This window comes from Carlito syrichta, unplaced genomic scaffold (genome assembly GCF_000164805.1).
Source record: "Carlito syrichta isolate Samal-C Ts95f unplaced genomic scaffold, Tarsius_syrichta-2.0.1 Scaffold303129, whole genome shotgun sequence".
Taxonomy (NCBI): domain Eukaryota; kingdom Metazoa; phylum Chordata; class Mammalia; order Primates; family Tarsiidae; genus Carlito; species Carlito syrichta.
The window spans coordinates 257852-269044 of NW_007247225.1; the positions used below are offsets into that span (position 1 = coordinate 257852).

The 11193-nt window shown below is 58.3% G+C and overlaps 2 protein-coding genes across 4 annotated transcripts in view; one reads left to right on the top strand and one right to left on the bottom strand.

The window, feature by feature from the left end:
- GPR62 (G protein-coupled receptor 62) overlaps positions 1-606 on the top strand; it is a 1521-nt gene extending 915 nt beyond the window's left edge. Inside the window, 1 exon segment of the mRNA XM_008057807.2 lies at positions 1-606. This exon segment is cut by the window's left edge and continues 69 nt beyond it. Coding sequence (XP_008055998.1) covers positions 1-606 — 606 coding nt within the window.
- The window catches only part of PCBP4 (poly(rC) binding protein 4), an 8779-nt gene extending 3515 nt beyond the window's left edge, over positions 1-5264 (bottom strand). Inside the window, exons 1-12 of one of the 3 annotated variants that reach the window (XM_008057790.2) lie at positions 5106-5264; positions 4925-4948; positions 4784-4816; positions 4450-4566; positions 4106-4237; positions 3802-3930; positions 3484-3558; positions 3273-3317; positions 3131-3194; positions 2946-2998; positions 2689-2858; positions 1330-2223 (exon numbers count right to left, since the gene is read on the bottom strand). In XM_008057790.2, the coding sequence (XP_008055981.1) occupies positions 1935-2223; positions 2689-2858; positions 2946-2998; positions 3131-3194; positions 3273-3317; positions 3484-3558; positions 3802-3930; positions 4106-4237; positions 4450-4566; positions 4784-4816; positions 4925-4948; positions 5106-5186 (1212 nt within the window). In that variant the 5' untranslated portion in view covers positions 5187-5264 and the 3' untranslated portion in view covers positions 1330-1934. Of the gene's footprint in view, positions 1-1329; positions 2224-2688; positions 2859-2945; positions 2999-3130; positions 3195-3272; positions 3318-3483; positions 3559-3801; positions 3931-4105; positions 4238-4449; positions 4567-4783; positions 4817-4924; positions 4949-5105 lie in introns of those variants that run through there. The other 2 variants (XM_008057793.2, XM_021712207.1) reach the window with 2 other exon arrangements.
- Between the last annotated feature and the right edge of the window lie 5929 nt (positions 5265-11193).

The window sequence follows — 11193 nt, forward strand, 5'->3', positions numbered from 1 at the left end:
TCCGTCCTGTCCGGGGGTCTCGGGCCCTTCCGGCCGCTCTGGGCACTGCTGGCCTTCGCGCTGCCGGCCCTGCTGCTGCTCGGCGCCTACAGCAGCATCTTCGTTGTGGCGCGCCGCGCCGCCCTGTGGCCCCCGAGGCCAGCGCGCGGGGCCCGACTGCGCTCTGACTCTCTGGATAGCCGCCTCTCCATCCTGCCGCCCCTACGGCCTCGCCTGCCCGGGGGCAAGGCGGCCCTGGCCCCAGCATTGGCTGTGGGCCAATTTGCAGCCTGCTGGCTGCCTTATGGCTGCGCGTGCCTGGCGCCCGCGGCGCGGGCCGCAGAGGCCGAAGCGGCTGTCACCTGGGTGGCTTATTCGGCCTTTGCGGCTCACCCCTTCCTCTATGGCCTGCTGCAGCGCCCCGTACGCTTGGCACTGGGCCGCCTCACCCGCCGCGTGCTGCCGGGGCGTCCGCGGGCCTGCATTCCGCAAGCCTGGCGCCTGCGGGCACTCCTGAAGTGCCTCCAGGGACCCACAGAGCGCCCTGCCCTAGGCCCTTCTGAGGCACCCGAACAGACCCCCGAGTTGGCAGGTGGGCAGAGTCCAAGCACGCCACGGGCCAGCTGACAGCTGACACTCCTGAGCTGGAGGAAGGAGGATGGTATCAGAGGGGGTCCATCCAGCCCCCTGCAAGACCACAGCAGGTATACCCTGCCTGAACTTCTGGCTCTGAAGAGGAGGAGAAAGGGTGCCTGCCTGCAGCCTGGTGAGGCCCGGGGGATTCTGAGAGCCAAGAATCCTGGATTCTGGGCCCAACACTGCATGGGCTTATGGGCAGACCTACCCTTCCTTCCTCAGTTTTCCCATCTGTGCCCTGCACCATCTGTAGGACTCCTACCGCATAGGTGATTTGTGAAACTCTTGGATGGTCCCCAGGCCAAAGGAAGAGAGAAGATGGTCAGGGTCACAGAGAAGAGGGTCCTAAGGACTCACAACCACAGTGATGGGCCAAGCAGGGCAGAGTCTGGGTCACAGCCACAGCAAGAGAAACCAGTGGAGAGACACTCAGAAGGACTTCCTAACATCTGCACCAAGAAGAAGCTGAACAAAGCTACTGAAACTCCTTCATCTGCTTCTAAAATGCTCAGAAAACAACCGGATCCGTTTGTTGCTAGAAGCAGGAGGCCGGATGACTTGACCTCCTGAAGAGGCCCTGAAGTCCCAGAACTGGCATGTGGAGGAGGCTGACGCCCAATTGGGGTTGGTGGATTCACAAATGAGGGTCCTCTAGGGCCTCAGCTGCACTCATTTTCTGAAGGTTTTGTCACCCCAACACCAATATTTGACAACTTCCTGGTCGCTGAGAATATTTATTCAAAAACAGGGATTGAAAAAACTGTACAGAGTGTCTGCTGCTGAGAACTGGGCCCCTACCCCATGCCACTCCCCCAGCTACCTGGCAGCACCCCCTCTCTGGGGTGCCCCCTGACAAGCCCAGCCAGTCCATTCCAGTCAAAAGGGTATCAGTGGAAGCAGCAGGAATCTGCAGGTGGTAGGGAGAGAAGCGTGGCCCCAGCCACCCCCCAGCCCTCCTCCCTGACTCCCTCAGGAGAGCAATAGTCCAGGAAACCCTAAGGGACGGGGAGCGCCTGGGTGACACCCCCCCATGGTGGGGCACTAGGGAGGCCTCTGGCTATTCCCTGTATCCAAGCACAGAGCTGAGGGGGTGGGACCTCCTGCCCTGGGCCTGCCGCACCTCAGAACCCTGGGCCAGAAACTGCCCCCACTCTGAGAGAAGGTACTCCCATAGACCAAGGCAGGGTAGGGGGTGCATCCATGCGTCTGGGCGTTAGCGGCGCTTGGGACCCTGGAGTGGAGTCTCCTTTGGTGGGTAGGGTGCGGAGGCAGCCCCCTGCCGGCAGTCCTGCCTGCCCCTGCCTGTGCCTCAGCTGGCATCAGTAGGGGGAGAATTTCTGCCGCTCAGCCTTCTTGCTCCCATTGGCCGCTGCCATCTTGGCAGTGTAGGCCGCCAAGCCGGGCGGTGGCCCTGGGGAAGCAGGTGGTAGAGCCAAGAAGGGCACGGGCTTGAGGCCGATGAAGTTGGAGAGGGAGATGGCATAAGGTGTGCCCAGCAGGCCGGGGGGAGCTGTGGGCAGGGCAGTCAGGGGCGGCGAGAAGGGAGCAGGCAGGTCTGCGGGGGCTGAGCCAGGCGTCCCCCCAGAGGTAGACTTGGCCGTCTCTAGACTGAAGAGAGGGATACAGAGGGGAGGAGAGGAGGGGGAAAGCGAGGGTGAGAGGAGGCAACAGGGGCAGATTCAGGGTGTGAGATTAGATGACAGGCAAGAGAAAGGAGTTGGAAAGAGAACGATGGCATGGGGTGCATGTGTGTGAGAATATGGGAAGGTAGAAGGGTAGGATGCGAAAAAAGGACAAGCCGGCATAGTATGCGGTGAGAGGAGAGACAGGAGGCCAAAGGCCCAGTGGAAAGAGACAGCAATGGGGAAAGAAGATGTGGATGAATACAGAAGGAGAAGATGAGGTAACAGCATGGGGTGAGTTAGGCAGAAAGCCATGGGGGAAGTGGGGTAGGATTAGGGGAAGCAGAGGATGAGCCCGGGCAGAGAAAGGAGGTGGAGGCCAGCTCCTCCTGCCCACCCCTGCCCTTCTTGGGCACAGAAGCCCCATGCCCCACTGCCCACCCATGCTCACCAGGCAGTGATGAGGTACTGGGCCAGGGCAATGGAGACCGGTGAACCAGTGATGGTCACATGCCGCTCACCGGCACCCTCCGCTTGGTTCCCAATCTTGATATGTGCCCCTGACATCTGCCGGATCTCGCTGATCTTGCTGCCCTGACGACCGATCACGCAGCCAATCAACTAGAGGGAAGACAGAACTCAACCCTGGGCAAGGCCCAGACCCCCAAACCCCCTATCCACCCACCAGCCACTCCATCCCCTGCTCACATCGTTGGGAACCAAGAACTCCTGCGAGCTGGTCTGTGTGCCGGGATCCAGTCCTGAGGGGGAGAAGAGGGACTGAGTGAGAGTCTGGGCCTTTTCTGCACCTCTCTCCCATTTTCATTCCCCCTCAAGGGAGGGGACTGCTCTCTTCGGATCTGCCCCTGCCTCCTTGTACAAGGGCTGCTCACCTGGCACCACACTGGGTGAGGCAAAGGGGACTGCATGGCCCGAGAGCTGCTGGAGCTTGGTGACCTGTGCCAAAAAAGAGGGGTCAGAGACCCAAAGGAGGCTTGGTTTGGGAAGGGAGGCCATGGGCTGTGGGTCACTCACCTCAGCTGGGGTCACAGCCCCGTACTGACCCTGGACAGAGAAGCCCTGTCAGGACAGAGTGGGTGAAAAGGAGGTTACTAGGACAGGTCAGGGCAGTGTGGCCAGTCACTCCTTTCCCCTTCCCTGGACCCCAATTCCTTCTTCCCTCCCCTCCTCCATCTCAATCCCCCTTTTCTTGTAATACTTTCCACCATTCCTGCTGCTCCCTCACCTGGTTGGCGGAGAGAAGGACTGTACCTAGGGAGAGGCTCGGATGATATGGGATAGTGGCTCCTTTGGGTGGGGACTGGAAGGCATAAATGGGGAGGCTCTGTCAGGGCTCTCTCAGGTCCCACTAACTCCCCATGTGTTTAGTGGCCTCAAGGCCCTACCCAGAACCCCAGGGAAATGCATCCCATCAACCTAGAGCTCACAGTCCACCTGCAGGCCCACCCAGCCCCACCTGCTGTCACGTACATAGGGTTTGGTGTGCCTGACAAGGCAGGCCCAGGGCCCATCTCCTGCCCCGCTCCCTGCCCCAGGGCAGCACCTCCAGGATAACAGCACAGATCTGGCGCACACACAGGATGATGGCATCAGGCACCCCAGACACGGTAACAGCACGTTCTGTGGAGTTGGGGAGCAGGTCCCCTGCCACTTGTACTTGGGCACCCGTAGTCTGCAAACAAAGAATAAGGGCCACTTCTGGCTGCTCCCATAGCCCCAAGAAGGGCTGCCCTTCAGACTCAGAGCTCTCCAGGGGGTAGGAAGCCATAAGTCCGGTTCCAGGGTCCCTCACCGGTGCCCTCCACTTGGGGTGGGGTTCCCCATGGGTGGTATCCTTCTCCCCTCACCTCTCGGATCTCCTTGATCTTGGTGCCAGCCTTCCCAATCAGTGAGCCACACTGGCTGGCAGGGATGACAAGGCGCAGGGTCACTGGAGGCCTAGAGACATTCCCACCATTTGCCGGAGCAGCACAAAGGTCCTGGAGCAGGGAGATGGTGGGTTGGCCGCACTCACCCCTGCTATACCTACCCCTCAAGTGCTTCCTGATGAGGGATAAGGAGGGCACCCTTCCCCAGCACCACACCAGGAGAACACTGCCCTGGGCTTGATCTTCCCTCCTACTATCTGGAGTTGGAGTCATGTTCCTCCCGGGGAACCACCCTTGGCCTCCCACCCTGGTCAGCCACGGACCTCGTCCAGCTTGAAAGCAATCATAGAGACTGCATGGAAGACGGCTGCTGTAGACCCGGTGATGGTGGTGATGCGCTCGGGGCAGGAGCCCTCGGAGATGGTGATCCGGGCACTGCTCTGCGGGTACAGAACGAGCGCCGGGCAGCAGGGCACCTTCCCTGCTCCCTTGCCAGGAACCTATCTGCCTGCCCCACTCACCAGGCCCCAGCCAAGGCTCAAAACCTCCTGGGCACTCACTGGTCAGCCCAGGTGGAGTGGTTCGGGGAGGAGGTGGGGCAGGTATCTCCCCTCCACATCAGTTGCCCTGGGCTCCTCCCTGAAACTCCATCCTCACCTGCTCCCGGATTCGCTTTACAGTCTCACCCTTCTGTGGAGACAAAACAGAGAATCACTCTTAACCTGAGTGGTCATCACCTCCTGCCTTGGGTTGAGACCTAAGTTGGGAGGGACATGCAGAGCAGAACTGGGCACCTACCTTCCCGATTATGCTGCCCACCTCCTGCAAACAAGACAAGTGTGATCAGATGGGTACCAATGCCCCAGGCCCAGCCCCTCCCCACATCCGAGACATCTGAGATCACACTTATACAAGTCCAGCCTTGCCTTGCCTTGACCTCCACCTCCTCCCGAGCCATGGCACAGCCCACACTCCTCACCTTCCCATGCATCAGCATCCGTAGCGTGAGGGTGATACTGAGCTCTGGCTCCTCCTCCAGCCCCGCATCTGAACCACTCATCCTGTCAGGCGGGGCTGGGGCCACAGCGACCTGGGAGTCTGTCCACGCTGCGGCCTGGCAGGCTCTGGTGGGGGCAGTGAAGAAGGGGTTAGAAAGGAGCCTAGTTCACCCTGCCCTTACATGGGGACCCCAGGTTAGCCAAACTCCCAGAGAAAGGAGATTACATGGACCTTGAGTTCCAATGTCCCTCTGACGTATGTGTGTCTCAGAGGCCATGTAACCCTGTATGGGTCATTTAACCCTTCTGAGCCTCCACTTCCCCATCTGTAAAAGGGGATACCAATTCCTATCCCCAAAGAGGTATGAGAATTAAAACGAGATAAGCACACACGATAGGTATCTACCCCCATGAGTATCCTTCTCTTCTCCAGAGACATTAAAAGAAAGAATTAATGAGGAGGCTTATGGGAATCCAGAGAGAAGAGCCTCCTCCCTGACCTCCATGGATTGGGCCTTGAAAATGGAGTTAAAGTTGAAAATTTACTCCTAACAAGAGGTATTTGTGTCCAGGGGCCTCAGAGGATGGAAAAGCAGCTGAAGAGGAAGTTGGAGCAGCCATGGGAGGTCTTGAAGGGAGGGTGGCCTTGAGGGTGGTAAGGCTCTAGGAGGGGCCCTCTTGCCCCTGCTTGGCAAAGGCTTGAGGGAGGGATTGGGAGCCCCAATTCCAGAGGGCTCTAGAGCAGAGGCTCCCTACAGACATCTCTGGGCAGCACTCGGCTTTGGGAGGCAGGGTGCAGGGCACGTGGTGTCAGGGGACCAGCAGTCTGCATAGTGGTTTCCAATCCCTCGCCTATGTGTTGAAAATGGCTCTGGGAACAGGAGGTAAAAAGTGTCCAGATTGGCCACATTCCCAACCTGGAACACTTTCTACTGTACCAGAAACAAGTCACTTGGGCTCTGAGTCTCAATTTCCTCACTCATAAAATGGAGGGAATATTTCTCCCTGGGACTGGGTGATGGGTAAGAGAGGGATTTGGTGTGCTGCAGGAATGTCAAGGCCATTAACTGATGGAGGAAGGCGGAGCCTGAGATTAGCTGCTGGGATTAGCTCAACCGCCAGCCCTCCCTACCCGACCCCTTTTCATGCCTCAACTTAATCCTGAACCTTAATCCTGCTTGGAAATCCCTCTCCTTCAGCGGCGTCTCCTGCCAAGGTTCAGCCTTGATGGGGGGCTCACTGGGGGACCAGGACCCAAGGAGGAAAACAGAGAGTGGGACCAACTGGTGCTAAACCCCACCCACTGGTACCCATCCCCTCACTAACTCTGTGAATTCCTTCTGCCCAGTGGGGGCAAAGAATAGTGTACTGGGCTTGGAGCACCCCAGAGGTCTCAGGGTGCTTTCCTCCTCAGCCCATCCCGACATGACAGGCAAGGGCATAAAGCTCTGTCCAATGCCCTCTTAGAACTCCCCTTGCTAGCCAAAGCTTAAGCATGAAGGGGGAAGGGGTCTCCCAGTCTGGCTCTCAGGAGCCTGAGCATGTCACTGAATGACATGAGCTTTCCATTTCCTCATCTACCCATGGGAGTGACAGCCCAGCTCCCCGAGCACCTCCCCAGTCCCTTGCTCCTCCTTCCATTTGAGTTCTGCCACAGGCTCTCCAGAGGTTGGAGATCAGCAGTGGATGCGGGAACTGTGCTCTCTGAGCATCCTGGCCAGGCTTGTGCTGGCTGCCCTTGCTAGACATTCCCCCAGCTGCCTGCACTTCCCCCATCAGAGCGCTTGTGATGACGTGCTTGGTTTCTGTCTCTCTGGACAGCCAAGCCCAGGAGCCCCTTAGAGCAGAAGCCAAGGCTGCCATCTTCTCCTTATGTCCCCAGGGCTCAGTTCAGAGTCAGGCCAGAGAAGGTACTCAGAACAAACTGAGCTAAGCTAGAGCTCAGCTAACATACTAGTTAACTGAGCAAATAATTCACTGCACAGAAGGAGAAACTGATACCTAAAGAGGGTCTGTAACCTGCCCAAGGTTACAGAGAGGTGGGGCATGGTGCGACTAGCACACCGGTGTGGGGCTATCCCAAGCTCCATCTGCCTCCTCCTTTGGGCTGCTCCTGAGAACAGTCTCTAGCTCCCATTCTCTGTGCTGAAGACTGTCTGGGTCTACCAGTCCTCTTTCTAGAGGTCAGCCTCTTCAGAGGTGGACCAGATTTTAACAGTCTCTGAGACCCCTGCCTGGCTAGTAAACATGGGTCCTGTTTGGAAAGGAGTGACAGCCTGCCCAGAGCCTCAATCTTAAATTCCAAAATGTTCTGGGGCTTAAGGACCCTTTTGAGGTGGTAGCCAGTGGGAGACCTGACATTGGCCCCATACCATCTCCACATTACCTCTTGCGGCTCCAAAAACATGGGGCAGGAGGGCTGGAACATGACCAGAACTGGAGCTTCACCATGAAAAAAGATGCCCGAGTCTGCAACAGAGACCCACTGCCCCAAGTCTAACGGGTGACCTTGGCAGGCCCTCACCTGACCTAGACCTTGGTTTACCCACCTCTACTATGTTTGGGGGCTGAGTGCTCTGAGAGGCCCTCAAGTTCTTTCCTAACTTTAAGGGAGACTGGGTTCAGACCCATGTCTTCCAAATTATTCTCCTAGGTCCCAAAGAATAAGCAGGACATTACTGGCTTCCCCTGTCTTCACTGGGACTCTAGGGAGTTATTTGCTGCTCCAGTCTGGTGGGCCCTGGGTCTCTGCCGGGCCACCCACGTGGCAGCCACACATCATGCCACACTGACCTCCAGCTCACCTCCGAGGGTGCCCAGCCCCCTCCGGTCAGCAGGGTTCTCTGGCAGAACATACCAAGCTCAGACCAGGCCTCTGACCTCAGGCATTCTCTCCTGGTCCCTAGGCCCACTCCCCAGACCAAATGCCCACTCCTGTCCCTGGCTTTCTGCCACTCAGGCTGGAGGGGGTGGGGTGGGGGAATGACAGCTGTGTAAGCGATGGCGGCTGCCCCTTCCTGCCCCTCCCCCCCAGCTGTCTCTCTCCCATGACAGCTGCCCAATCAAAGGGCCGGGGGCTTAGCCAGCTCCCCCCACACGCAGGGATCAAGTGTCCACCCTGCCTTTGTTCTGGAGCAAGAACAATCCGGGGGAAGGGAGAGCTCCTGGGGCCAGGCGATTCAAGTAGACGGCCCGCCCCTTGGGGGATTCCCTCGGCTCTTCTGACCAGAGTGTCTGGACCATGTTGGGCCTGTGGACCCACCTGGTCTGGGGAGAGAAGGGGGCCCAGTCTCTAGCTTCATTCCCCATCTTGTATCTCCCCAAATCCCCTCAGCACCCCCAGCTCCCAACCTAGCAGCCCCCTTCTATTTCCACTCCCAAAGCAGCCATGCTAGCCACACCCAGTGATGCTGGGGAATGGCTCAGTGCATCGGTGAGGCAAGGTGTGGCAGAGGGTGGACACTGGGCCTGAGGGGATCAGCAATGAGGCTCCTGACTCTCCTGCCCATCCCCTTCTCTGGGGATGATCACTCTTCCTGATTAGCCAGGCTGTCACAAGAACTGCCCAGCATCCTCAGAGACCCATGTGCTCAGCCTCTCAGCCTTCCAACCTCCCTGGATGGCCAGTCATATCCAGTTTAGAGGGGAGGAGGGGAATGAGGAGCCTGCAGAGGAGCATCCTGGGGTTTAGAAGCTCCAACCTCTGGTTTCTTGATTCAGGTCTGAGTCATAGACAAAGTGCCAGGCAGGGAAAGGGAGCGCTGACAAGTTGGCATGTGCCAGACATGCTACAGCATCATTAGGCAGCCCCTCAAGAGTCTTCATAGCCAAGGGAAACGAAGGCAGACCCAGACCCACACTGGGCTCCAGGAAAAGAGCCACAGATTCATGGTATAGCCCCACCCACTGGTACCTCACTGTCTTATCTAAATTGAGAACAGTCTCTAGCTCCCATTCTCTGTGCTGAAGACTGTATACTCAATCTGCTGCTCCACAGCCACCCAGTGCCCCAAGGTATAAAGCCTAACCTCCATGGAGGCAATCAAGGCCCTTCATGGTCCAGCCCCTGCCCACTTCTCTCGTCTCATCTCCACCCCATCCCCCACACCAGCCGAGCAGAAGGACATGCCTAGCATCTCCAGGCCTCTGGGCCTTTGCCTAGGCTGATTCCAGCTTGAAATGTCCATCCTCTCTATTCTCTGTCAAAATCCCTCTCAAATGCCACCTCTTCCGTGGAGCCCTCCCCAACCTTCCAAGTCAGATATATGTACTCACTCAGGCCTCTGTGCCTCCCAACGATATGGCTCAAAGAAGTCCCAACTGGCATTTCTGAGACTGCCTTTCCACTACACACAGAGCTCCAGAAAGATAGGAAATTTGAGACAGGACCAGGCTCAGTGTTCAGGGAAAAGAGTTAGGGCTCACAGGGCCTGGGGGCATTTGGGACCAAAGATGGAGCTGAAGGTCCCAGAGGAGTAGTAGAGGTAGAATGAGAAGAATTAAAGAATAAGGGGTCAACCACATGGGCAGAGCCACGACTTGCCTGAATGAGATCCTTAGTTCCTTCCCCAGCATCCCCAGCCCTTGCTAATGCTGTTTTCCAGGCATGTTGCTGGGGTGGGAGATTTGGGCTGTGCTTTGGGATTTCTGGGGGTCAGAGTGTGTCTCACCATGGTGAAGAGGGTCTGGAAGAAGAGCTAGGGGTGAAATAGATTTCAGAGTCAGGTTGGGTCAGCCTGTCACAGCTGGAAGGGCCTCACCAATCAAGAGGGGAACCTGAGCCCCAGAGAGGAAGGAGGTGGTCTATAAGGCTACACAGGAGGCAAGAGGCAGGGCTGGGAGAATCCCGGGGGTCCACCTGTGCAGCTCAGAGCCCTTTCCTCAAGAGGTCAGTGCCACTGGACAATGGCGATGGAGGCTGGAGGAAGGCAATGTTGGGAGTAGGGAGGGTGAACAGAGCCTGTCTGAGGACACAGGGTGGGGCAAGCCAGCATCCCCGTGGCCAGGGCCTGCCAGGGTGTGTGGGCTGCCTGCTCCCAGCCCCCCACCCTGAGCATGCATGGAGAACAATCCCCTTGTGTTTGGGCAGCCTGAGCCTGCATGCTGATGAAGGCTAGGGGTGGGGGCTGGGATGGGGGTGCCTTGGAGGTTGAGGGGGTTCCAGGACTCAGAAGGGCTAGGGAATTTTCAGATGGGGAAAGAATAGGGTCCCAAGTACTGGCCCTGAAGCAATGAGGGTGACCCCAGGGAACAGCGAGGGCAGGAGGTCAGCTCCTAGGGAGTCCATGGGGTCTAAGAGCTCTTTGTGGGGGAAGGAGGGCCCTGGGGTCACATGCCCTGTTGGTCCAGCACAAGGTGATCATCTGGGCTTGGTGGGGAGGAAGGGATGCAACTGGCCCAAGACACATCACCTTGAAGACCACTCCCCTGGGTGCTGGGGCCGGGCGGGGCACTGGGTGCCACAGGTCTCAAGATGGCGGGCCAGGGATAGAGGAGTGAGGAGGCGGGCACCTCCCTCTCCTGGCCAGGCAGGCATGAGGGCCAGGCTGAAGTGAGTAGCAGAGCCCCCACCCCCACCTCTGCCCCCACTCCCATCCCCAGAACCCCAGCCAAGAAGCTAGGTCAGAGCTGAAAGGTTGAAGAGCCACAGAGCAGAAGGAACCACTCTGAGCCCCAACTGTCATCTCCATACACCCCTGGCCTGTAGGCCTGTATCTGGCTCCCCCAAGGACTGCAGAGAATGGGAAGGGGTGTGTGCCCAGCCAGGAGTTGCAGGGGAGTGGCAATGAAGGCAGAGACAGAGCAGAACCAGGACCCAGGGCAGGAGGTCGAGAGAAGAGCAAAGGATAGAAACAGCAGGTAGGATGGGGACTTCAAATCTGGAATCTGAGGTCCAAGAAGCCCCTCCGTGGTGCTGGGGACTCCCCGCGCAGATCAGCGCCCCTCACCTGTGCAGGCCTCGGCCGTCTGGGATAGGGAGTGTGTTCCTCGCAGTCTCCCAGTCCCCCAAACCCGGGACCGCAGCCCGTGGATCCGGGCGCGGGCTCCCTGCCCCCAGGCGAACCCCCA